The following is a 25,769-nucleotide window of genomic DNA, read 5'->3' on the forward strand; positions in this document are numbered from 1 at the left end:
ATCTTGCAGGGCATGTTCCATGGAGAAATAGAAGACCAAGGCAATGATCAATGCTGAGGGTAGGATAGAAAAGCAAGGACAGACGTGAAGCCAGGAGAGGGCTGGTGGGTAGGGGTAGTAAGACTGTCAGGGGTGGGGAGATCATGGGTAGGGGGCTACCTGCACAAGAGAGCTAGACGAAGACGAGGTGGCATTGGGAAAGTGACATCTTTGAATCGGGATTTCAGAGGTGATGCAGTTTCTTAGTAGTGACATGGTCCAGGGTGAGTAAGAAGGACTAGAGGAAAAAGAAGATCAGTGGGGAAGAGTGTATTGGGCGGCTCATCCTTGTGAATACTAAAACGCTAACCCAAGTAGGATGAATGTTATGAGCCAGGAGCTAAAGGGGGTGATAAAAGAGATGATCAGAAGGTTGGTAGACAAGACAAGGAGACGAGAGACAGGGCTGTAAATGCAGGTGGAGAGAATCTCAAAGACCAGTGTCTTTCAAAGGAGGATGGGAAGGGGCTGGGAGTAATAGTCTGGACGTAGCGAAGTAGAGCATGGACATCAGACCGTCTTCTGGCCCTGAGGTATGTAGAGTGGGGTTTAATAAAAATAAATAAAAATTTTAAAAACCAAACCTTTCCTCTTAATCACGGTGCAGAGGAACTAGTGTCCTTGTCAGGCAGCCAGATCAATCCAAGCCAAGAGGTAAAGGAATCATTCTAAGAGATGGGAATTACTAGGGGATTTGTCAGCCAGAGATTCAGGTTTGCAAGAGTCACACAGGGAGGTTTGAGAAGCAGGGCACGAGTAGGAGATGGGGCTGGATCGGATGATGTGCAGAGCTATGGACCTGGGAGATAATTCCTGGCTTGGGAGGCCTGAACTTCAGCAGTGGCTCAGGCAAAGGCACTGGGGCCACCTAAGGGGACGGTGAGCTGCCTGTGGCGTTGCAGAGGGACTGCCTGATGGGAGGAGGCACAACCAGGAGGTTGTCCTGGGAGCCATCTGAGCAATTTGTACCTCTCCTTAATCTCTCCTGGAGGAACAAAACTAGAGCACCTGCCTTGGTCTTTCCACCAAAAATATGACTGGGCAGCGTAGCTGATTCCACCAGGGAAATAGGAACGCACAGGCAGATGTAACGAGACATCTGAAGAGTACGACCATTATTTTTATATATTTATTTATTTAAACATTTATTTATTATTAAGAGACAGAGAGAGAGAGAGCATGAGCATGGGAGGGGCAGAGAGAGGAGGAGACACAGAATCCGAAGCAGGCTCTAGGCTCTGAGCTGTCAGCACACCGCCCGACTCAGGGCTTGAACTCACAAACCGTGAGATCATGACCTGAGTCGAAGTCAGATGCTTAACCGACTGAGCCACCCAGGCACCCCAACTTTTTTTTTTAGTGTTTTACTATTTTTTTTTTTGAGAAAGATGGAGAGAGACAGAGCATGCAAGAGGGGGAGGGGCAGAGAGAGGGAGACAGAATCTGAAGCAGGCTCCAGGCTCTGAGCTGTCAGCACAGAACCCAATGCGGGGCTCGAACTCCCCAACTGTGAGATCATGATCTAAGCCAAAGTTGGATGCTTAGCCCACTGACCCACCCAGGCGCCCCAAGAATACCACCATTATTAAAGAAAGTACAAAGTGAGCAGATACCAGCTGAGAAAGAATGATTGAAAACATGGAGGACAAATATTAAAAGAACATCCTAGGCAGCACAAGTTTTTAGTTTTTGTTTTCATTTTTTTAAAAGGAGCCAGAGGGGTGCCTGGGTGGCTTAGTCAGTTAAGTGACCCACTCTTGGTTTTGGCTCAGGTCATGATCTCATGGTGTGTGGGTTTGAGCCCCATATCGGGCTCCATGCTGACAGTGTGGAGCCTACTTAGGATTCTCTTTCTCTCTGCCCCTCCCCTGCTCATGCTCTCTGTCTCTCAAAATAAATAAAGTAGCTTAAATTTAAAAAAGGAACCAAAGTTGTTTTCTTTTAAAAAGAAAAAAAAGATTTAGTATGAAAAATGCAATAATTTAAATAAAGAACACAAATAAGTGAGATAAAAATACAGAATGGATACAACTAAAAACAAATTCATGAGCTGGAAGATCAGCTTGAGAAACTTCCACAAGTCAGCCAGAATAGATGAAGAGAAATTATAAAAGACACAATGAAATACTGCTATATACCTATCAGAAGGGCTAAACTATAGTGGTAATTCCACATGCTGGCAAGCATGCTGAGAAACTGGATCACTCACACATTTGCCAGTGAGAATGGTAAAATGATACAGCCCCTCTGGAAAACAATTTGGCAGTTTCTTTTAAAAACCAAACATAGCTACCATACGGCCCAACAATGCAGTCCTTGGCGTTCGTCCCAGAGAAATGAAAAGTTACGTTTGCACAAACACTCGTACACTAATGGTTATAGTAGCTTTATTCTTAATAGCCAAAAACTGGAAGTAACCCATATATTCAACAATGGGTGAATAGTTCAACTGTGGTTAAATATTCCATACCATAGAATACCATTCATTAGGTTAAAAAAAAAAATGAATTACTGATATATGCAACAGTCTGGGCATTATGCTGATTTAAAAAAAAAAGCCAATATCAAAGTGTTACATACTATAAGATTCCACTTACAAGGTTTTGTTTTGTTTTGTCTTGTTTTGTTTATTTATTAGACAGTGCGAACAGGGGAGGGGCAGAGAGAGAGGGAGAGAGAGAATCCCAAGCAGGTTCCACACTGTCAGTGCAGAGCCTGACGTGGGGCTCAGTCCCACAAACTGAGAGATCATGACCTGAGCTGAAATCAAGAATCAGTTACTTAACCGACTGAGCCACCCAGGCTCCCCTGTAAGATTCCATTTATACAACATTCAAGAGATGATAAAATTCTAGAGATGGAGAATAGGTAAGTGGACATCAGAGACAAGAGTAGGGAAAAAGGGCAAGGGATTCCTTTTTGGTGTTGGAGTATTTCAGTATTTTAATTGTGGTAGTGATAAAATGACTCCACGTGTATGATGAAAATTTTACACAAAGACATTTTAAAAATGTGCACATGCCAAAACTGGTGAAGCCTAAATCCTGTAATCTGGTTAATTACAATGTGCTGGTCAATTTCATGTTTTGATAATGCACTGTAATATGCCAGAGACCACCTTTGGGGGAAGTTGGGAGATGTGTGCATGGGACCTCTGTGTACTACTTTTGCCACTAGTAGTCTATAATTATTTCAGAATAAAGTTTTTTTAACGAGAGGAAGAAAGTATAAAAATAGAGTGAATAGAATAAATACCACCAACAGGATAATAGGAATCACAGGAGAGAAAGCAATATAGGAGGAAATATTTGAATAAAGTATGAATATACATGTTTTAGAAATAAAGAAAGTAATGAAATAACCCAGATTGAAAGTGTTCATGGACAGTAGTTCTCCCTTATTTGAAGGGGAATGTTCCAGGACCCCCAGGGGATACCATAGATAGTACCAAACCCTGTATATGCTGTTTTTTCCTATACATACCTATAGAAAGCTTAATTTATAAGTTGGGCAGAATAAGAGAGTAACAATAGTAACTAATAAAAATAGAAGAATTATAACAATATGCTGTAATAAAAGTTATGTGAATGTGGTCTCTCTCTCTCAAAATACCTTATCGTACTGCACTCACCCTTCCTCTCGTGATCCTGTGAGATGGTAAAATGTCTACACAGTGAGACGGAATGAAGTGAATGACATGGGCACTGTGACATAGTGTTGGGCTACTATGGACCTTCTGATGATAAGTCAGGAGGATGATCACGTGCTTCTGGACTGCAGTTAGCTGCCCGTAACCGAAACCATGGATAAAGGGGCACTAGTGTGCTACCAAAATACCTGATGAATACTCATAGATGTAGTATTTAAAAACAGCAAAGTCTCTTCTCACATGTAACTTCAAAAGGTTATTGGGGCCCCTGGGTGGCTCAGTCAGTTAAGTGTCCAACTTCAGCTCAGGTCATGATCTCGCTTTCTGTTGACAGCCTGGAGCTCGGAGCCCGCTTGGGACTCTGTGTCTCCCTGTCTGTCTGCCCCTCCCCAGCTCACACTCTGTCTCTGTCTCTCTCTCTCCGAAATAAATAAACATTAAAAAAAAAGGTTAACTTCAAAAGGTTACAAAAAGGAAGAACAGATCACTGACAAAGACCAAGAATCTTGATGACCTCAGACCTGTCCCCAGCAAACAATATATATCATGATATAACCATCATGAATGCATATGCAGTTCACCATAGAAACTCAAAATAATGAGCAGCAACTAACAAGACTTCAGAGAGAAAACAGAGCAACAGTTGTATAAGACATTTTAACACGTACCTTTCAAGCAACTGTGTAGACAAAACTAAGAGATATGGAAAATCTGAATGTAATTAATAAGCTTAATCAATGAGATATGTATACCAAACAAAGAATGGTTTTGAATACAGTGTTTCTGAACACAAATGGAACATTTATGCCATTAAAATGTATTAGATGATTAAGGAATAATATCAAGAACCTGTGTTCCTTGACCATAATGAAACAATAAAATAGTAATAATTACAAATGGATAATTTTTTTAAATTTTTTTTAATGTTTATTTATTTTTGAGACAGAGACAGAACATGAATGGGGGAGGGTCAGAGAGAGAGAGGGAGACACAGAATCTGAAACAGGCTCCAGGCTCTGAGCTGTCAGCACAGAGCCCGACGCGGGGCTCGAACTCATGAGCCGTGAGATCATGACCTGAGCCGAAGTCAGATGCTTTAACCAACTGAGCCACCCAGGCGCCCCACAAATGAATAACTTTAAAACTCACATGTGTTTGGAAACTATATAATACTAAATAACTCTTGGGTTAATTTGAAATCTACTTCAGAAATTTTTCTGTCTCTCAGAGAAACTTTATTGTACAGTTTTCTTTTAATGTTTATTTTTGAGAGAGAACTGACACACACATGAGAGCACGAGTGGGGCGGCAGTTGGGGTGGGGGGTGGCAAAGAGGGAGAAAGAGAGAATCCCAAGGGGCTCAATTTCACAAACTGTGCGATCATGAGCTGAGCCGAAATCAAGATTCAGACACTTAACCAACTGAGCCACCCTGGTGTGCCTGTGCAGTTTTCCTCATTTGGGGCTAGTGTTTATTAGGCGTATGCTTAGATATTATGACATCTGTTGCTGTTATGTATAGATCATTTTTTCCATTACATTTTCTGGTTAGATATTACTGGTGTACAGAAAGTTCTTCATTTTCAATGTGAATCTTGAATCTTGTATTTACTGAATGTTCTTCTAATTTAAAAAAAAATTATGTTTTTATTTATTTTTGAGAGAGAAGGATACAGAGTGTGAGCAGGGGAGGGGTAGAGAGAGAGGGAGACACAGAATCCCAGGTGGGCTCCAGGCTCCAAGCTGTCAGCACAGAGAATGGTGTGGGGCTCAGCCTCGTGAACCGCAAGATCATGACCTGAGCCGAAGTCGGACGCTTATCCGACTGAGCCACCCAGGCGCCTCACTTGAATGTTCTTCTAATTTTAAAAGCTAAATTATCTTGGCTTTTCTAGGTGGCCATGTGATTTTCTCAAATAATGACAGCTTGCACTCTTCCTTTCCAAGAGTTGCGCTCTAGTTTCTGTCTCTTTGTGCCAGATATCACTCCTACTTTAAATGTTGGCTCCTCCTGGTCTTACTCATGATTTGAGTCGGAGAACTTCTAGTGTTGTTTCCTCCATTCAGTGTGCTACTTCCGGAAGAGCTTTATCACGTTAAGGAGATTCCCTTATATTGTTCTTAATAAGAATCAGGAATGGGTGCCATCCTCAACATGGGCTTCCTTCTCTAAGAAGCTGGCTGCTCCACATGTCTCTAACTAAAGTCAGGGAAGAGGGGAGGCAGTCTGGGGAGCACATGCTCCATCCTTTGTGGATAAGACCCTAGAGTGGCAAACATCATCCTCATTCATATCTCAGTGGCCAAATACTAATCGCATAGCCACATTTAGCTGCAAAGGAGGCTAGGAATTAACATTTTCCACTGGTCAGCTTGTGCCTACGTAAAGCACTAATATTGTGGGCAAGAAAGAGACCAGATACTGAAGGACAGCTAGCTGCACAAGATGGTCATATGCTTTGTTAATTTGTTAATGTATTAAAAAGCATAAATATATTTTCTAATGTTAAATCACCCTCATATTCCTTAAATAAATCCCACTTGATCATGCAGATTCTTTTACTGTCTTGTTGAGTTCTATTTGTGAGTGCTTTATTTAGGACTTTTACATCTGTGTTTATTAATTTTTTTTTAATTTTATTAAAAATTTTTTAATGTTTTATTTATTTTTGAGAGAGAGAGAGAGAGCATGATTTGGGTAGGGGTAGAGAGAGAGGGAGACACAGAATCTGAAGCAGGCTTCAGGCTCTGAGCTGTCAGCACGGACCCCGACACAGGGCTTGAACTCATGAACCCGTGAGATCATGACCTGAGCCAAAGTCAGACACCCAACAGACTGAGCCACCCACGTGCCCCAAAAATATTTTTAATTAAATGGTAATACTTTAAATTTATGTAAATACTTTGCAGTTTTTAAGATCAGTTTATATACATTATGTCACAAGAATAAATGATCATCAGGAGCTGATTGTAAAAAAAAAAAAAAGTAAATATTAAGTATATAAATAGAAATTCTCACAAATGGAGCACTGTAGCCTTTTCTTATTATTGTCTAAATTCCAAAAGGCCCTCCATAGAGGACACAGAGAATTGAAAAAGGATTTTTGATCACAGGAACCTAGGAGGGATGTTATCTCTCTCCAAGATGCACAGGGAGGAACAGGTCGGCCAGCCCTATAAAATACCTAGCACTCTGCTAGTGTTCTAGACATTCTCTTAATGCAGTGTTTTAATAACCTGATTTTGAATTTACAAGTAACGGACTTTCTGGTTATTAAATATCTTTTAGCTTTCTGAACTTTTGCTCTGATCCCTTACTATCTGCATATACCAAATGAGATAATGGCAATGGAGCACTCCCCTGGGAAGGGAAGCACTAAAAATACAGAGTGCTCTTGCTGTTTGTCTGGCCACCAGGTCATATGTGTGCCTCTCACACGTTGTCTCACAGGGCTCAAGAGCCTTTCCAGAATACACAATAATTATATAACAGCGGTCACTCAGTAGTGTACAGTGCCTTTGGGAGGGAAATAAGTGGTCCGCTGACATAATTTCACAAAAAGCCGCACTCAGAATGATTAGGTGTTACAGTAAACAAGGAAGCACCCAAATAGCAGGGTCTCTTTGTAGATTTTACCCCCACGAAATATGCTACTTGTTAATTTCTCTTCCCTGAGTCGCTGAGTCTCCCATGTGTCCTAGATTAGATACTTAGGGCTACATGTAACTGCGAGATCACTCGGCTTTCAGCATGTTCTCACCTCTTCTTCTCTCCCTCCCTCACACACACCTTGGAAGCAATTACACTGCCGTATACCTGGGGAGAGTCTGCTGGCTCCTCCCTGACGGTGCAGCTGCACATTTCACAATGAAGCAAAGATCAGGGAGTTATCTGATTACTCACATTGGTACATATGTCTCATTTGAACGTATTAGCCCCTGTAGTAGTTTTTGCCCTCGATTTTGTGCATTGATAAGACTGATGAGATAATTCATCAGGATCCACTTTATTGTACTGTTTTTGGATACCCTAAGTACCTAAATTCTTTTTTTTTTAATTTTTTAACGTTTTTTATTATTTATTTTTGAGACAGAGAAAGACAGAGCATGAACAGGGGAGGGGCAGAGAGAGAGGGAGACACAGAATCTGAAACAGGCTCCAGGATCTGAGTGGTCAGCACAGAGCCCGACGCGGGGCTCGAACTCACGGACCGTGAGATCATGACCTGAGCCGAAGTCAGACGCTTAACCGACTGAGCCACCCAGGCGCCCCGTACCTAAATTCTTAATGACTGTTTCTATTGGGACAAATGCATACCCTTTTTACACCATGCACAATAACCCATAGCCTAAAGCACATAGAGAAACATCCAAGAACCTTTTTTTTTTTTTTTTTTTTTTTTTTTTTTTTACCATCATTAGCCCTAGAAAGATGAATAAAGTTGAGGCTAAATAAATAGAACTGCCTCACTGCCCTTTTCACTGTTTCTCTTTCCCAGTGGTTATCCTCTGTCGTGAAGGTACACCAGTGATACAAACAACACAGGCAGTGTTAACTAAGCACTTATGTTTAAAATAAATGCTTTAAAATGGTTAATTATACTTTGCCCTACAGGAAGAGAAAATGTTCTCTTAGGTCCTTAAAAATGGATGATGATGTAATTTAAAACTCTGTGGATATCTAAAATTTGGTTGCCTGTTTTTAAAATGCTTAGCTGGGGTTTGACTCTTCATTCTTAGGCTCTATGGTCTTTTAAGTATAAGTATATAATAGGAAAGTTGTATGGAGGAGAATTAGCGAAGACAGAGTTAGGCCACCAGACAATAAATATGTTAAAAACTACACAACTAAAGCAGCCTGCTGCAGGTTCAGCAAAGGATAGGTCAGCCTTACTAAAAAGTCCAAAAGTAGATCCGAACAGATCTGAGAATTTAAGGGAAAAATAAACTGCATCCTGTCTCTTCTCTGCCTGTCACATTATAAGAGCTGAGTAAATATTGTTACTAAATCACATTCAGGTTAAGATTTGAATGTAAAAAAAATCATGTTTTGAGAAGCCATTTTCAATGAGTATTTCTTTCACCTTGAGTGAGGAAGTACTTTCCAAGCAGAGAATTAAAAGTGAAGGCCATAAAGGAATATATTAATAAAATTTGACTGCTAAAAAATGTAAAACCTATCATGCTGGGCATAGCATAATTGAATTGTTGGATCACTATGTTGTACGTCTGAAACTAATACAGTATTAGATATTAACTATACTTCAATAAAAATAGATAATTAAAAAGACTGAAATAGGAATAAAAATGTAGAATTTGTGCAAGTCTGAGCATACAAAGTCCCATAAATAACCCCAAGATCCCATCCTCAAAAATCTAATCCTAGAGTCCTGAATAGACATGCTTTAAAGATGGAAGTATGGAAGTAAATTAAGTGAAAAAATTATAATTCTACCACTACTTAAATACCTGTAAAATAGCTACAGCACTGGAATGAGCCTCACCAGGTCAGATTAGTCCAGTATATGCAGAAGATCATATTTCTGTAGAGACAAAACCCATCAGCAGCCTTAATCCCTCCCAAAACCTCAGACCACAGGCAGCCATTAGCCAAAGTAAACATGAAAAGAGGAGCATCAGAATTGTCAGTAATACTCTGCAAAGCTGAAATTCAAGCCATTGGCTTCAGTGATTCTCAGAAATAACAACCAAATCTAAACATTGGGGCTTTATGATTTGTACCATTGGGCAAAGGTTTTAGGGATTTTTAAAAATAGATAATTGATGTAGCACATACAAATACCTTTGTATATAGTTAGCTTTTAAAGTATTTATTCAGTGAAATGCCATCAAGGAATTTAGGATTGAAAACTTGCATAGAGATCAAGGTCAAGTGAAAGCCCTAAGTAGCCTCTAAGAGCTTGTAACACTCTGAACAAATGTAATCTGGTAGTTCCGGTAGCTGACTGACCTCTGCACATGAACAAGGTCAGCTTTAAGCAGCTATAGCAGCGTTTAATTTTGCCCTGGATGTACAACATCCTAATTGCAAATTTGTACCTTTTAATTTGTAGTGACCCCAGGAATGGGCTATGTCCATATAGAAGTGGGGCTCTTGAAGAACTTTATGAGCATGAATTGGGGTGATACCTGAGAATCTATCCTTGTGAAATTGAAATTAATAGTCTAGTTCAAGTATCAGCCACAGTGACATGTTGAGCTGGTCATTTTGGAGCTGAAATCATATCCGTACTAGAGACTCCCTGTAGAGTCCCCAGAACTTCTCACCAAGAGGTTGTGCCTCTCACAGTATAATAAAGAATAGGGACAGTGACCCAGGTAACTCAGACCCCCAAAATTGCCACTTTTGCTTCAAACTGTCCAATAATGGATATTATGATAGAGGAGTATTTGACAGTTGAGGTAAAAATTTTGAAATTATCTGTACAGCCTCCATCATCCCTTTGCTTGGTATGAGAAAATGCAAGCTGTTTACATTGAATTAGATAAAATAAGCATAAAATGGTTCTGAGACCATGATTTTATGTTTACAAATCATTAGAACTTGAAAGAGACCCATTTGGAGTTACTTTGGGTACTCAGCATAGGAGAAAATTGCCTTAGAAATGATAGAGAATTGAGTATTCCTGGTGCCATGAGAGGGAAAGAGAATGTGCAGACAGGTAGCATAGAACTGGGCATTTTACCCCTTTGCTATGGAGTAGTAGGTCCTCTTCCCCTCCTCAGTGTCTGTGAGATGCAACAGAGAACCATAAACTGGGCTAGGTAGGAAGGGGTCGACTTTTATCAGACCAGGGTCAGAACCTTAGAGAGCTAGAGAGTAGCATGATCATGAGTTCAATTTAGGTTCTTTTCTCCTATATAAGACAGCAGCATCCCAAGGTAACTGAAGGAGGTTGAGAATTTGACTCTGTTTCCAGCTATTAGACCTGGCATAGAATTATCAAAAGTAGGGTCATTATTTGGCTACGTGTTACTTTGACTAGACATTTCACTATGATTTCCCCCCTCTCTCTTATCCCCTTATCCTTATTGTCCCTCTCTTGCCTCCATCACAACAGGTGTTGAAGACATCGTGGCAATAATGATTCCTGAACCAAAAGGGAAGGAGATAGTAAGCCTTCTGGAAAGGAACATCACCGTGACAATGTACATCACCATTGGAACCCGGAACTTGCAGAAATACGTGAGCCGCACTTCGGTTGTGTTTGTCTCCATCTCCTTCATTGTCCTGATGATCATATCCCTCGCGTGGCTGGTCTTTTATTATATCCAGAGGTTTCGATATGCAAATGCCAGGGACAGGAACCAGGTGAGTAGCAAAAAATTGTTTAATTAAAAATTACTATAAAAGTAATACATATTATTACATAAACTTTGAAAATCACAGAAAATACCAAGACAAAAACAAAATCACCTATTATCCCCACCCTCAACATAAACACTGTTACCATTTGCCATATAGTTTTCCAGATCGTTCCCAAATACACATGTTTTGATATTTACTAGTGTTGTTCTGTAATGTTGAGGTATTTTGTCCCACATTCCTATTGCTCATTTTTTTGATGATTATTTACTTAGGCACATAATAAAGGGAGAAGGGAATGAGCTGAGATTGTGCTAACAGTGGCAACATTGTGTGAGAAAAGCCAGGATTTCCTACTGGTGAATGGAAGAAAAAAAAAGAAGATAAAAAATAAAAGCTATTTTAAAAAGCAATTAGGGGCGCCTGGGTGGCTCAGTCGGTTAAGTGGACGACTTCGGCTCAGGTCGATGATCTCGTGGTATGTGAGTTCGAGCCCTGCGTCAGGCTCTTTGCTGACAGCTGAGCCTGGAGCCTGTTTCAGATTCTGTGTCTCCCTCTCTCTGACCCTCCCCTGTTCATGCTCTGTCTCTCCCAGTCTCAAAAATAAATAAACGTTAAAAAAAATTTTTTTAAGCAATTAATTTTGGATCAGATAAGATATATATAGTGTAAATGCAAAAGGTATAAAACAGTATGAAGTTAAAAGTGTTTGCCTTCCCATATCTGTCCCTCAGTTATCCAGCCATCTTCCTGGAATATCTTCTCTTCCAGGGACATTTCATGTGCTTACAAACACACACACATTTTTAAACAAATGATAGCACACTTAAGTCTAGATCCTTATTTCTTACTTCTTGGAAATTATTCATCTACACACTAGCTTCAAGCTGCCTTCTCATTTTTAATGACTGTATAACATTTCATTTTCTGCATATTTCACATCTATTAAACCAGCTCTGTTAAAAAAAATGTCTGTGTGACATTAAGCACATTTGTGAGTATACCTCTAAGGTAAATTTTGGAAATGTAACAGCTAGGACAATGGTATGTGTATATTAAACTATGATAGATACTGCCCAAAGTCTGCCAAAAAGGTTGAATGAATTTTTATATTAACCAATGATAAACTAATACTGTTTATACTAATACAAACATTAGTATAGTACTCTTTATACTAACGTATACAGTAATGCACTAATAATACTGTTTTCCCATATCCTTGGCAAAAGAATGTTAGGCCTTTTTGTTGTATGCAATTCGATTAGTTAAAAATGGTATCACATTTTTCTTATCACAAATAATGTTGGACATCTTTTTAAGCAACATAGAAAAAAGTGAAATTTTTTTCTCTGGAGTACCTGCTTATGTTATCTGACCACTTTTCAGTTAAGTTGTCGGTCATTTTCTTACTGATCTGTGTAAGTCAAAGGAATTGATGAGAAGACTGTTAGTCATAAGACTTAACCAACATAAAACTGACAGTTTTATCCTCCCAATTTGTCATTGCCTTTGATTTATCTGTGGCGTTCTTTGCCATGAAGGAATTTGTGGGTTTTACATAACTGCACTTACCTTTTTATGTAACTCCTGAGTTTTGTGTAATGGATCTTCTGCAGCCCAAGACTGTAGAAAAACATTCTCTCATTTCCATCCACTACTTTTTATTTCACTTTTATGATTAAGTCTTTAATCTACAGAGAACTTATCTCAGCATAAAGAAGTAGAGAGCCAACATTGTTTCATTCCAGATGGCCTACCTCATAGATTTTATGACTGGTATTTATTCAATAATTAATCTTCCTCCCCCTCACATTCAGTATCCCCATTCAGCATATATTAAATACTCCTATGTATTTGGTTCTATTTCTGTGCCCTCTAAACTGTACCATAATCTATCTATTCATACTCCATTACCATACTATTTTGAGTACTTTAGCACTATAATATTGTCTCATAATCTTCCTTTATTTCTCTACCTTCACTTTTTATGTCTATTTTTATATAAATTTAAATTCCCTTTTATCTTTTTTAAACTTACAGAATAATTTCTAACCTTATGTGTTGAATCTTCCTAAGTATTGTATATGTTTGCCCTTTATTCAGTGATTCTTTTTTGTCTCCTACTAGCATTTTTAAATATTATTATCTAATCTTGCACATTTTTCTTATGTTTATTCCTAGGTATTTAATAATTGTGTTGCTGTTATAAATGAAATATCATTTTTCATACACAAATCATTTTTAATGACTATAACATGCCTTATTATTACCTTAATAATAATGGTAATATTATATAGTATTATCTGCAGCATGTTCTAAGAGTTCTGCATATATTTTCACACATAATAGTCTTAACGACCCTTAATGAGGATTTTATCATTTTAATCAAGATGTTTAATTTTGACAAATGCCTTTTCAACAGCTTATGGTCTGAGTTTTCTCTCTTGATGTGTTAGTAGGATTGTATTACATTAATGGATTTCTCAATATCAAACCATCCTGAATCTTCAATATATACTATTGTAACATATGCTAGATTGTATTTGTATTTTATTTGTTTTTACCCTAATATTCATATGTGAAATTATTCCATAGTTTACATTTATATCATTTTCAGGTAATAGTTATATGGCCTTTTTTGAGAAATTTGCAAATTCTTCTCCTTTTTTGGTAGTCTAGAGCTGCAATATACAACACAGTAACCACTAACCATGTGTGACCATTTAAATTTAAAGTAATTGTAATACAATGAAATTTAAAATTATATTTCTCAGTTACACTAGCTACATTTTGAATGTCCTATATGTGCACTGCCATTTGGTAGACATTCCCATCATCATGGAAAGTACTGTGGGACAGCCCGACTCATGAGCCTTTTAAATAGCACTGGAATTAGCTGATGCTTTTTTTTTTATATATTTTTAATGTTTATTTATTTATTTTGAGAGGGAGAGAGTGAGCATGAGCAGGGGAGGGACAGAGAAAGAGGGAGAGAGAATCCCAAGCAGCCTCCGTGCTGGCAGTGCAGAGCCTCATGTGAATCATGAGATCATGACCTGAGCAGAAATCAAGAGTCTGACACTTAACCGACCTAGGTGCCCCTGCAATTAGCTGATTCTTCAAGTTACAGTAGAAAATTTCTGCATGCCAGTAAGGTCTGGGTTATTGTTTAAAAGGACAACTCTTTGATCTTCCATTTTATGGCAATTGGTTTGTTTAAATTTTTGACAGCTTCTGGAACAATTTCTAAAAACATTATTACTGCATGTTTTCTACTTCTCAATTTGATACATGTTCAATCTAATAAATTTTGGCATTCAAAAAAATTACTAAAATTACTAAAAATTACTAAAATTACTAAAATTACTAAAATTACTAAAAAATTACTAAAAATTACTAAAATTACTAAAAGGGAAGACAAATCACCCATTACCCCATGGAGTTGTTAACAGTTGATGACATTACCTTTCAGGTTTTGTAACCGCCTAAATATATATTTGGTAAATTGTGATTATATATGTGTCTATGCATGACACACAAATATACATGTAAGCTTTGTATTCTATTTTTTAATTAACTGGTGAGCATTTCCCCTGTCATGAAATAATCTTTAAAACATGATTTTTAGTGGTTATATAGTAGTCCACTTCCACCACTTACCAAACATGGGCAAGTTACTTAATCTTTTCATGCTTTGGTTTTCTAAACTAAATGGGAATATATCTTCCTCTTATGGTTATGGGCTAATGTATATTTTTTAAAGCCTCTGAACATGAGGCTAATGACTTTTTAAGCTCTCAATAAATGGTATCCATTATTACTATCATATAGATTTCTTGATGACTACTTATAAATCCAACTCTACCACTTTTATTGAATATTCTGGAATTTAAGTGGACATGTGCTACCAGTCAGACACAGGCAATGAAAATAGACATAGAACTAATATATTCAGTTTCACTGGTTACTAAAGTTTACATATTAAGAAACTACACATATATAAATCAGTTAATGCTAAGATATCTAGCTAATTTGATAATGATGAATGAAAATGGTAACCCTATGTTTTTGAGTCTATGGATAGTCCAAGCCATCATTAGGCAATTCAGTCAACCATGAAATTTTAAGCTTGAATCTATTAGTTGATCAATTATTTCAATCACTGGGGCGCCTGGGTGGCTCAGTCGGTTAAGCGTCCGACTTCAGCTCAGGTCACGATCTCACGGTCCGTGAGTTCGAGCCCCGCATCAGGCTCTGGGCTGATGGCTCGGAGCCTGGAGCCTGCTTCCGATTCTGTGTCTCCCTCTCTCTCTGCCCCTCCCCCGTTCATGCTCTGTCTCTGTCTCAAAAATAAATTAAAAAAAATTAAAAAAAATGAAAAAAAAATTATTTCAATCACTAATCCGCTTTGTGCAGGTAAATGTAGTTTGCATGTCTCCAGGCATATGCATACTCTGTGATTTAGGTGAGAAGCTAATTGGAATTGGATGGTGTGTTAAGTGGTTCATAGGGTTTAAGCTTCTACTCTGCTCCAATTTGATTAACTTTCCTTAAATTGTAAATAAACTATTCCCCTCAGGGTCACTCCATGAATTGGGATCATGTTAAAAGTTAGCACTGTTTCCTGATCAAAATAGGCACTATACTTTGGTCCTTTGATGGATGGAATAAGAACATATAATTTCCTTTAGAAAAAGATTTCTCCTTTGATGGACAGTGCCCCATTCCACTCAGTAGAAAGCTTCAGCTATGCAAGCTATAGCTATAATAAGCCTCAGGTTAACTTAAGTCATTTATTTTTATTAAAGCAGTACTGGCCCTTCAGAAAGACTGACTCTCAGGTTAGTTGTAGGCTCACAGACAAAAATGCAGTATCAAAGGTCTTAATGTTGCATTGGTGAAGTATTCAACCATTCAGGCAAGAGAGACCGAACTTGAATTAGGCAGGTGAGCACATCAGCTTCCACTTGGCTTTGTGCAGATCACAACTGAAGAGCAGTCTCCATCATCTTACATGATCACTGGCCGGCGTGTCTTACTGTACCTGGAGAAGATCACTTCAGTGCCATTTCCCATGGAGTAAGATTTGCTAGATATTCTCTAGATTAGTAGCCTCACACCAGGGTGTTTCAGGTGGTGACATGGAGAATAAAGGTATAACTGAAAGTGAAGGGAGAGATTTGGCTGGTGTGCTGCATCTCCTAAAGAAATTACACCAAGATAAATCTAGTGCCACGTAATCGTTACAGACACCAGATTTGGAGTTAGGTCTGGATTCAAATCTGTACCCTGGTGGGTGATTCTTAGTTGTGTGACTTTACACAGGTTAGGTACTTTGCCTTTCTATGCCTATACTTCCTCATGTGTAAAGTGAGACTGATCTCCTGTTCAGCTGCATCCAAGGGCTATTGAGTGAGAAAATACGTGTGACACATTAGACAGTTGTTAACTAGATCACCTTTAATAGATAAGGTAGTTCTTAGAAAATAGTAATCCCCCCCATGTAAATAGCTCAATTCTTTTTTTGTTTTTTTTTTTAGAGAGACAGCACATGCATAGGAGTAGGGGGGAGGGGCAAAGGAAAAGAGGGGGGTGGGGGGAGAATCTCAAGGAGGATCCATGCGCAGTGCAGAGCCCAATGTGGGGCTCAATCCCATGCCCCTGGGATCATAACTTGAGCCGAAATCAAGAATTGGACACTCAACCAACTAAGCCACGCAAGCACCCTAAATAAATAAATAAATATCTCCATTCTTATGTAATTCACCAAGAGTTAAATCTAGATGTGGGTTTTTAGCTCAACTGACACAGTTTGAAATGAAATGGGATCTTTTTTCCATCTTTTCTCCAGAGTTATGGGAAAAGGAAAGCATAAAAATAGACTATAGAGAAAGAATCTGGCTTTCTTGGAGAGTGATTTCCCAGGTAGCAGTGGTTTTTAATTTATAGTAATAAGGTATGCACACAGTTAGAAAACAAACAAACAAACAAAAGGGTGTGTATTTAAAAGTAAATTTCTTCCCACCTCAACCTCCCTTCCTCCAGCTCTCTCCAGAGGCAGAAACTCTTAACACTTCCCTTTCTAGGCTTCTAGAAGTTTCTGTGCTATATGTAACAAAAGTTGTTTTCCACATTATAGACAAGGGCTCTGCCTTCACATAGCTTGCATTGTAATGCTGTCAACAAGCAATACACATGAAAACAGATCGAAACCCACTCAGAGGTTAGTGCAGTAGTCAGATGACAAGTGATAGATTTGGAGCAGAGTGAACAAGAATTCAGAAGGAATCTGATTAGGGTCATATTTTTAAATCCTATGGATTAAATATAGAGTATAAAGAATATATCCTAGTTTATACCTGTTGTACCAGCCTAATTGTTAATAACTCCCCATTTTACTCTCAAAAGTGATAGTTTGGATAGTAAATTACATGTTTACCATATGTGTGAGAGAAAGAGAAGAATCAAGGATGCAATTAGGTCAGTTTTCACAGCATGAACCAAAATGGAAAAGACAGGAGAAGAGATCCTGAGGGGCTGGGAACTCAGAATTTGAGTTTGCAGATGTTAAATTTGAGAAGCCTATTATATCTACTAGGTATCTTTTAAAAAATTTTTTTAATGTTTTGGTTGTTTGTTTTTTTTTTGGTTTTTTTTTTTTTGAGAGAGAGAGAGAACACGTGCAGGGGAGAGCCAGAGAGAGGGAGACACAGAATCCGAAGCAGGCTCCAAGCTCTGAGCTGTCAGCACAGAGCCCAATGCAGGGCTCGAACCCACCAACCCTGAGATCATAACCTGAGCTGAAGTCGGAGGCTTAACCGACTGAGCCACCCAGGCATCCCTGTATCTACCAGGTATCTAACACAGACACCAGGTATTTCAATATGCAAGTCTGGAGGTCAGGAGAGAAGAGCTGGAGATAGAAATACAGGAGCCGTCAGTACATAGATGCCATTTAAATCGCCAGGACAGGATGAGCTCCCTTGGAGACTAAGCATCCAGGAGAAGAGATCTAAAGACAGCTTGATGTCTGCTTATGTGGCCTCACACCCCACTCTCTTTCCCTCTATCATATTATTTTATGTATTTGTTTTCTTTCCAGTTCATATCACTATTTGAATCCATTCCCTCCTTGCCTCACACCTCACTTTCCCTGTGCATGCAAGCCCCCAGGGGGAGGGCAACAAGAAGGTTGGTTTGCGGAGACCAGCCACAACCTCACACTCCATCCGCACCCACTGCCCTCTGCTCAGGGTCCACTGGGACCTTTTTACACTCATGATGCTTTTCTTTCGTACAGCCCCATCTTTTCTTCCAGGCCAGCATCCTTTGGGGACCTTGGTCTATCAGCCAGCTTATGTATGCCTTAATACAGGGATTAATTGTTTCCACAGAGCTGAAGGAAGTGGCCAGACTCCCAATTCCCATTTCTGAACAAGCCCCGTGATGTGGAGAGCCTGTTGGAGCGTCCCATATCGGTTAGGAGGCAGCTTGTCGCAGAGCACACACAGGACCTTGAGGGGACTGCTTTTCATGTCACATTGTAGCCCACTGGAGCCTCATCTCTGATGAATCCTAGAATACTCGGTTGTCATAATCAGACATAAACCCAGACATAAATGTGACTCCCCAGGCAGCTTAGGCAAGGGTCTAAAATACTGTCAGAGCTGGAATGTCTGTTAGGAGCTGGGACCACTTAAGAGTAAATAGAGTATGTTCTGTTCTAAGTGCTTTCTATATATTGACATACTTCTTCTTAACTCTATGATGAAGGTACTGTAAGTATAACCCCATTCTTCAGGTGAGGAAACAGAGAAGGTAAGCTGTTGCCCAAGAACACACAGCTTGGCAGTTTTTAAAGCTAGGATCTTTAACATCTTTGAAATGCTCCATCCTGAGAACGTCTTATGCACCTCCTGGCAGTCCAAGCCCAGCGGGTTGGTCTCCTCCAGGAGATGCCATTCTTTTCCAGTTGTCACTTACAGAATAAGCACCACAAAAGTGCTCACTGTTGATTATCATTGTAGACACAGTTTCAGTCAAGACTTCTGTGAAAAAGACGTGCCCCGTCTTGTGCAGGACCCAAAAATGAGAATGGTAGGAGGGCTGCTGTCCTTTCTAGATTTTTTTCCAGGGAATGTGAGTAATCCCTAAGAACCACTGATAATTCACGTTTTTCCAGGTTCATTCCTGTCTCTCTGGCAGCTTAACAGTGCACCTGCCACACATAAATTTTACACATCCATTTAAATCTTCCATGTGTGAAAGGAACTCACTGACATGAAGAACATTTGCAACATGTATGGCAAATTCAAAAAGTGAATTTCTTTGATATAGAATGTGTTCCTATAAAGAGCAAAAATGCCACAAAAGATGTTAAGATGATACTTGATCTAAGGAAGGCAAGTGGTGCCTGGAGGAGATCATTGTAAGCATATTAAACAATCAGATGTCATTTTTTTGCCTGCAAATCTAGGAAAAAGCAAACCTGCTAAAACCCAATCCTGGGGAGGCAAGGGTGTAAAGGGCTCCATACTTACAATGATAGCAGGTTTCAGAAATTGGTATCATTCTTCTTGAGAGTAGTTTAGCAGTCTTGATTCAATTTGCTTTTTATTGTTCTTAAATCTAATTTTTGAATAAGTAGTGTATTCTCATGGTTCCAAATGCAAGGATAATAAAAAAGATTTGCATTAAAAATTCTCTTTCCCACCCTTCTCCTCCTCTAGAAACCCAAGTATCTCCCCAGAAGCACACATGGTAGTGATTTCTGGTGCAAACTCGTTTCTGGTGCGATATTTTTGTGAACACACACACATATGTACATGTTCTTTTCATCCTTTCTTACATAAAGTGTAGCACATTATCATTTGAAATGTTGATTTCTTTGCATCTTAGAGATTTTCCCATACCCTTTCATCAAGAGATTCTTTTTCTTCCATTACACAGTGTAATGGGTTGTATCATGTCCCCTTGAAAATTCATACGTTGAAGTCATAACCCTGAGTACCTTGGAATGTGACCTTATTTGGAAGTAGGGTCATTGTAGGCACCATTACTTGAGATAAGGTCATTTAGAAGTAAGTTGGGATCCTAACCCAATGACTGGTTTCCTTATAAAGGAGGAAAATTTGGACACAGACACGCATACAGGGAGAACTCTGTTTGGAGATGAAGGCAGAGTTGGGATGGTACATATACAAGCCAAGGAATGCCACAGACTGCCAGCAAACCACTAGAAGCTAAGCACGAAGCATGGAACAGATTCTCCCTCACAAGGAATCAATCCTGTGGACCCCTTGATCTTGGACTTCTAGCCTCCAAAACTTTGAGACCCTAAATTTCTGTTGTTTTAAGCCAAAAAAAAAAAAGGTTTGAATTTAATTGTGATTTGGGAGCAAAATAACAGGGTGGTAGGCAGGGCAGGATCATGAGGCAAGAGGACCATCCAGTGTAGTAAGTGCACAGGAGCATTTGAAGTCAGGAACCCACCTGAATCATAAAGGTAGGGACAGTGGTTATGCCCTCCAGAGCAAAGAAAGTTGGCCCAGGAGAGGAAGCTGCGGGAAGGGCGCTGAGGTGAAGGAGGTCTTTTCTGCCACACGTGTGTCTGTGGGAGCAGCAGGCCGCTGGTGAAGGCACCAGGATGGCGTGGGAAGCTGCTTATCAGAGATAGAAAGGCCCTATAGTGATTAAGAAAAACATTTTACTGGCCATTTGACACATGTCTGGGTGACTTTTAAATACTGTGACGTATCTCTCTTTCTCTCCTCACGTCTTCATGATGCCTCTGGATGAGTATGTTAAGAAAATAGCCCATTGATCTGCAGGGTGGACTTCTACATGCATAGCCTGGACACCTCTCCCCCTGAGAACCCCCGTCCCCAGAAAGCTGTGGATGGGAAAGCACAGTGGTAAGAACTGGGAGGAAGAGATACCTGGCCATCATTCTACTCATGCGGTTGAGAATGCTGACCATCTGCCCCCAGAACCATTGTATTTAAAACTTAAAGGACTTTAGATATAATGAATTTGAGACAGAGAAATGAGAAGTGAGGTTTTTGGGTTTTTTTTCATGGAGACACAACCAGGCTGGTGATTTCAAGTCAGAGTAGTTTCCACGAGACCAAGCTGCCTCCACAGACAATATTGAGATACTGAGGAGACCTGACCCATGGGGAGGGTGCCAGCCCCATTTCTGCCATAGCAGTGAATGCAAGGACTCCTCACCTTTCTACTATTTGAACTTTGGCCCTTTATGGCATGAGAAGTAAGGACTCATTAAGTCCTTTTAAAAAAAATTTTTTTTTAATCTTAGTAAATGCATGTACAAGCAGGGGAGGGAGAAAGGGAGAGAGAGGAGAGAGGGAGAGACAGAGAGAATGAGAATCTTAAACAGGATCCATGCTCAGCACAGAGCCCAATGCGGGGCTTGATCCCGTGACCCTGGGATCATGACCTGAGCCGAAATCAAGAGTCAGATGCTCAACTAAGCCAACCAGGCGTTCTGATTAAGTCCTTTCTACTATGTAGTTTAAGATTCCCTACCTCTGGGGGCTTCACAGAGTGTGCTAAGGATTCATCTTCATTCTACCCATCTAATGACATCCTAACTAGTAACTTCTTTTAGAACTTTGACATCAAGGGCTGGATGGGTGACAGACTTCTGATCGTGAACACCATTGTGCACTATGCGCGGTCTCTCCTCCACACCTGTGTCCCTCATTTCCCAAATGTGCCACTTCTGCTGCCTTTTACTAATTCTTACCTGCTTTTAGAAACCCTACAGGATGGCAAAGCAAAACCAGCAAGCAGCATTCTTGCCCTGGCTGTGGCAGGTGAGCCTGTCTTCTGGTGATGCTCTGGGCATCAGTGTCCCACTCTCTAATAGGACATCCCATCTCAGATACAAGTAATGGGTTTGTGTCCTGAAAACCACAGGACTCCCAGTAGATGGAGGTTATTTCAAATACAGGCAGATAAGATAAACTAAGGTTCTTTTTTGTTATTCACAAACAGTATTGCCTTTGAGGCTAATCAAAGGGAACCAGACCTGTTTTGTTTCATGTGAGGCCTGGTAATCACATTCAAACAAGTTTTCTTGAAAGAGTTACCTCTCTCGGTGAATACCTTTTCCTATTATTTGCATATACAATGGCCCATCTCCCTTTGATTTCATTTGTACATGCCAGTGTTCAAGTTAAGTTAGAACAAGGCAAGAAATAGAATATAAAACAAATTTGAATTTTACAGGGAAAGAAAAAGGAAAGGAGATATTCTGAGTGTCAGTCAGCAGAGGAAGGTCTACAGGTAGAGATGCTTCTGTCTCCTAAAGAAAAAGGACCAAAATGGTCCCTGATGTTGCTCTGGACAAAGTGCAGAGCCTTAGGGGGGCCAGAAATGCAAAGAGTGCATTGTATCCATGAAGTATTTAGTGCAGTATATAGCCTTGAATTTGCTTTTTTTAAAAGATAATTCGGATCTGAAAGGATCTTTGATTCCCAGTTCTGTTCTTCCTGGATGAAAATCCTGAGCTGGTAAAGCTGAAAATAACATTACTAACTTACCTGCTTTTACTAATAAGGGAAACTAAGGTCTGAAATGTGTAAGTGACCTGACCAAAGTCACAGTTACTTAGTGACAGAAATAGGACCGAAAATCAGATCTTCTAACTTTCAAGCCATTGCCTTCTCCTCTGCAACACCTTCCACAAAAAATAACCCTGATGTTTTTACCTCATGTTGTATGTACACAAACGGCCTTAAGTCACCGCTCCATGAGGTCACCATGGCCATTAGAATAGTCTAATTCTTTATCCAGGTTTCTAGATTTATGGATGGTGCTCTACATCATTGAAATTGGACTGGCTGTGCAAAGATTTCTGTCCTGTCAACCAGGCCTGGAAGGATCATTAATAAGTATTAGAGTAAGGGAGGAAGTGTCTGAGTCACCTGTGGCCACGTGAGGTTCCAGACAGTTGGGACCAACTCCGTTTATGCTCACAATGTCTTTCCTTCACCTAAAACATAAGAACAGTTAGTTATTTTTTCCACTTGGTGGTAGTGATAATGATAATAATCATGATTATAAAATATAGCAGTCAGATACAAGGGGCAAATATATAGAATTAACCAGTCAAATGAGATAGAAGAACGTAAACTTGATCTTGATGCTCTGTTTTGGAATCCTTATTCCTCGGTGTTCTTGTTTTTGTTTTTGGTTTTTGGTTTTTTCATCACTGCATTTCTATGTATAACACAGAGGGGAACATGAAGAAAGCATCTTGTTTTTCTCAGTTTCTTAAGTATTTAGGAGATAACTATATGTATTGGGTTGAATTGGAGTCTGTCACTTACCATCTTTGTTGGCATCTATGTAGGACTTTCTTCTGTTAATTAACAGTTCTGTATTTATTTTCCATAAAGCTGTTTATCTTCACTGCCAGGAACCAGTAATCTTGGTAAATATTTTTTTTTATATCTGTTTCAATCACATTGGTGGATATATCTAGTTATGAAGATGGTCCCACTCCTGACAATCTTTAGTGAATAGTATGATTTGGGTCTAGTTGGGCTAGAGAAAATCCATAGGAGCACCTTGGAAAAAGAGGGAGGAAACCCTACCTGAAACAGAAGACCCGTGCAAATGTAAGGTGGCCCCTTGGTCTTCCATTAGCATTGTGTCACTCTGCATTTCTGAGAACCACAAAGGAAAGAATCTGTTTTGTGATAGACTTCTGGTTCGAACCCTTAGAATCTCTATTCAGGCTACATACAAGACTCAGTTTGAGCAGGGCCTATAGTTTTCCCTCTCACTTATACCTGGTGCGTTAAAAAAAACCCAAAGACAGAGGAGCCAGTTACTAAAGCAACTGATTTGTTTGGGCCATATTATTAAGAATGTTGATGTTTTACTCATTATCTTGTTAGTTTTGTCTTTTGGAAATCCAATAATACTAGTTTGAAAGTTGTTGGAAGTGGGACAGTTTTTTCTTGAATTCAGAAGTCACTATTTGTGTGTGTGTGATTTTCATGTCACTTAAAAAGAAACACAGACATGCACATACTAACAAAATTTGACTACATGCAAGTGGTCATAGCATTTTTAAAACTTTATGGTGCTTTTCCTTTATTTTGCTAATCTGTTTTATAAATCTAGCACTACATGGTTGCATGATTGTCATACATATCTCAGAAGTTGATTTTTCTGTATTCTCCAGGAATCAGGAACATCTCTTCCTCCACTGGTAGGGCTTTCATATCTTCTATCAGCCTCTGCCCAAATGCTGTCCTTTTCCTCCTCCAAAGAGGTATATGTTTATTCTTTCTCAATGACATATGGAATGAGGTTTGACTCAAGGAACTCCACAGGAAAGAGAAAAGAAAAAGAATGCCATTGTACCATTTCTCAGAATAATTACAGAAAACATGTTTTCCTGCCTTTTGTGAGGTATTTGATATCTTGGGGCTTCCAGGGAGGAAGGACTCATAGACCTGATGTTTAAGAGGCCTTGATTATTTTCTTTTTTTAACTCTAATTTATGCATCTGTTAATTCTTCTACTTTGGGACTCCCATCTCCCAAATGACTTTATCCTCCACTGAACTCCTTTAACCTCATCAGCTCTCAGCCATCAGAATGCCAGAAATGGAATTCGTCTAATTCCTTCACCATTATCTCTGCTGTTAACCATAATCTCTGATTCCTTAATGTCCACATACTTTACATTTCCTGAATAGACACTTTTTAAAAATAAAGGCAGCTTGCACTTTCCTTTTAAAAGGGCATGGAAATGGCTTTTTCTGGAAGAGAAAAAGGGGATGTTTTTTAAAGACACCTCATCTTTATTCAGATACAGCCAAAAATAAAATTAAGTGCAGGCCAAAATTTAAAGTAGTCTTTGAACTTACCTTGTGTGCTCACCTTTAAGAAGGGCATATTTCATTTGCTGAAGAATTGTTTTAGAGGACTGGAGGGGAAGATGGCAGCAGAGTAGGAGGACCCTACGCTTGCCTCATCCCACAAATACAACTAGATAGATAGCTTCTCTAATTGTCTTGAATACCCCAGAAATCAATCTGAAGACTGGCAGAACAAAGTTCACAACTAGAGGTAGAGAAGAGGCCACATTGAAGAAGGTAGGAAGTGTGGAGACGTGGTTTGGTGGACAAACAGATTTTGGCCACCATGGTGGAGAGAGAGCCGTGGTCAAGGAGAAGGTGAAGGACAGACCAACATATGGGAACCCATGGGAAAAAAATCCCCATAGCAATTGGCCTGGAAAACAAGGCCGGAATTTCATGAGTTCTTGCAACCAGTGAGGCTTAAAGCCTGGAGTTTTAAAGGTCAGCGTGCTTGGCTCAGGGAGAGCTTGGAGGACATTGGGGCTGCTGTTGGAGAAAAGGCAGAGCAAACAGCCTAAGGACATACAGCATGGAAACCGATCTGAGGAGGGCCTGGGGCACAGAGCAGGGAGATTAGCTCATCTTGGATCCTGTCACAGAGAGGCAACATTCAAGGAGAGACCCCCTCCAGGAACAAAGGAACACTGGTGGGCAACATTTCCCTCCCTTGTCCCCCAGCATAAGTAATGGCGACCTGCAGAAAGCAATGCAGCATAGACCCTGGCTGCCTAATTTGCTTACACCAAGCCCCACCCCCACTGTGTACCCACGGAACTGCTCTTCTCAGTTACAATTGTCTCAGTCCTAGTTCGGCAGGCCCCCTTCCCCCAGAAGACTGGCCCAAACCCTGG

The 25,769-nt window shown here is 39.7% G+C and overlaps 1 protein-coding gene across 3 annotated transcripts in view; it reads left to right on the forward strand.

The window, feature by feature from the left end:
- RNF150 (ring finger protein 150) overlaps window positions 1-25,769 on the forward strand; it is a 285,841-nt gene that overhangs the window by 144,236 nt on the left and 115,836 nt on the right. For all 3 annotated transcript variants that reach the window (XM_027066582.2, XM_053216930.1, XM_027066562.2), the window contains exon 2: window positions 10,771-11,021. In XM_027066582.2, the coding sequence (XP_026922383.1) occupies window positions 10,771-11,021 (251 nt within the window). The remainder of the gene's footprint in view (window positions 1-10,770; window positions 11,022-25,769) is intronic.

Source organism: Acinonyx jubatus, chromosome B1, assembly GCF_027475565.1.
Source record: "Acinonyx jubatus isolate Ajub_Pintada_27869175 chromosome B1, VMU_Ajub_asm_v1.0, whole genome shotgun sequence".
Classification (NCBI taxonomy): Eukaryota; Metazoa; Chordata; class Mammalia; order Carnivora; family Felidae; genus Acinonyx; species Acinonyx jubatus.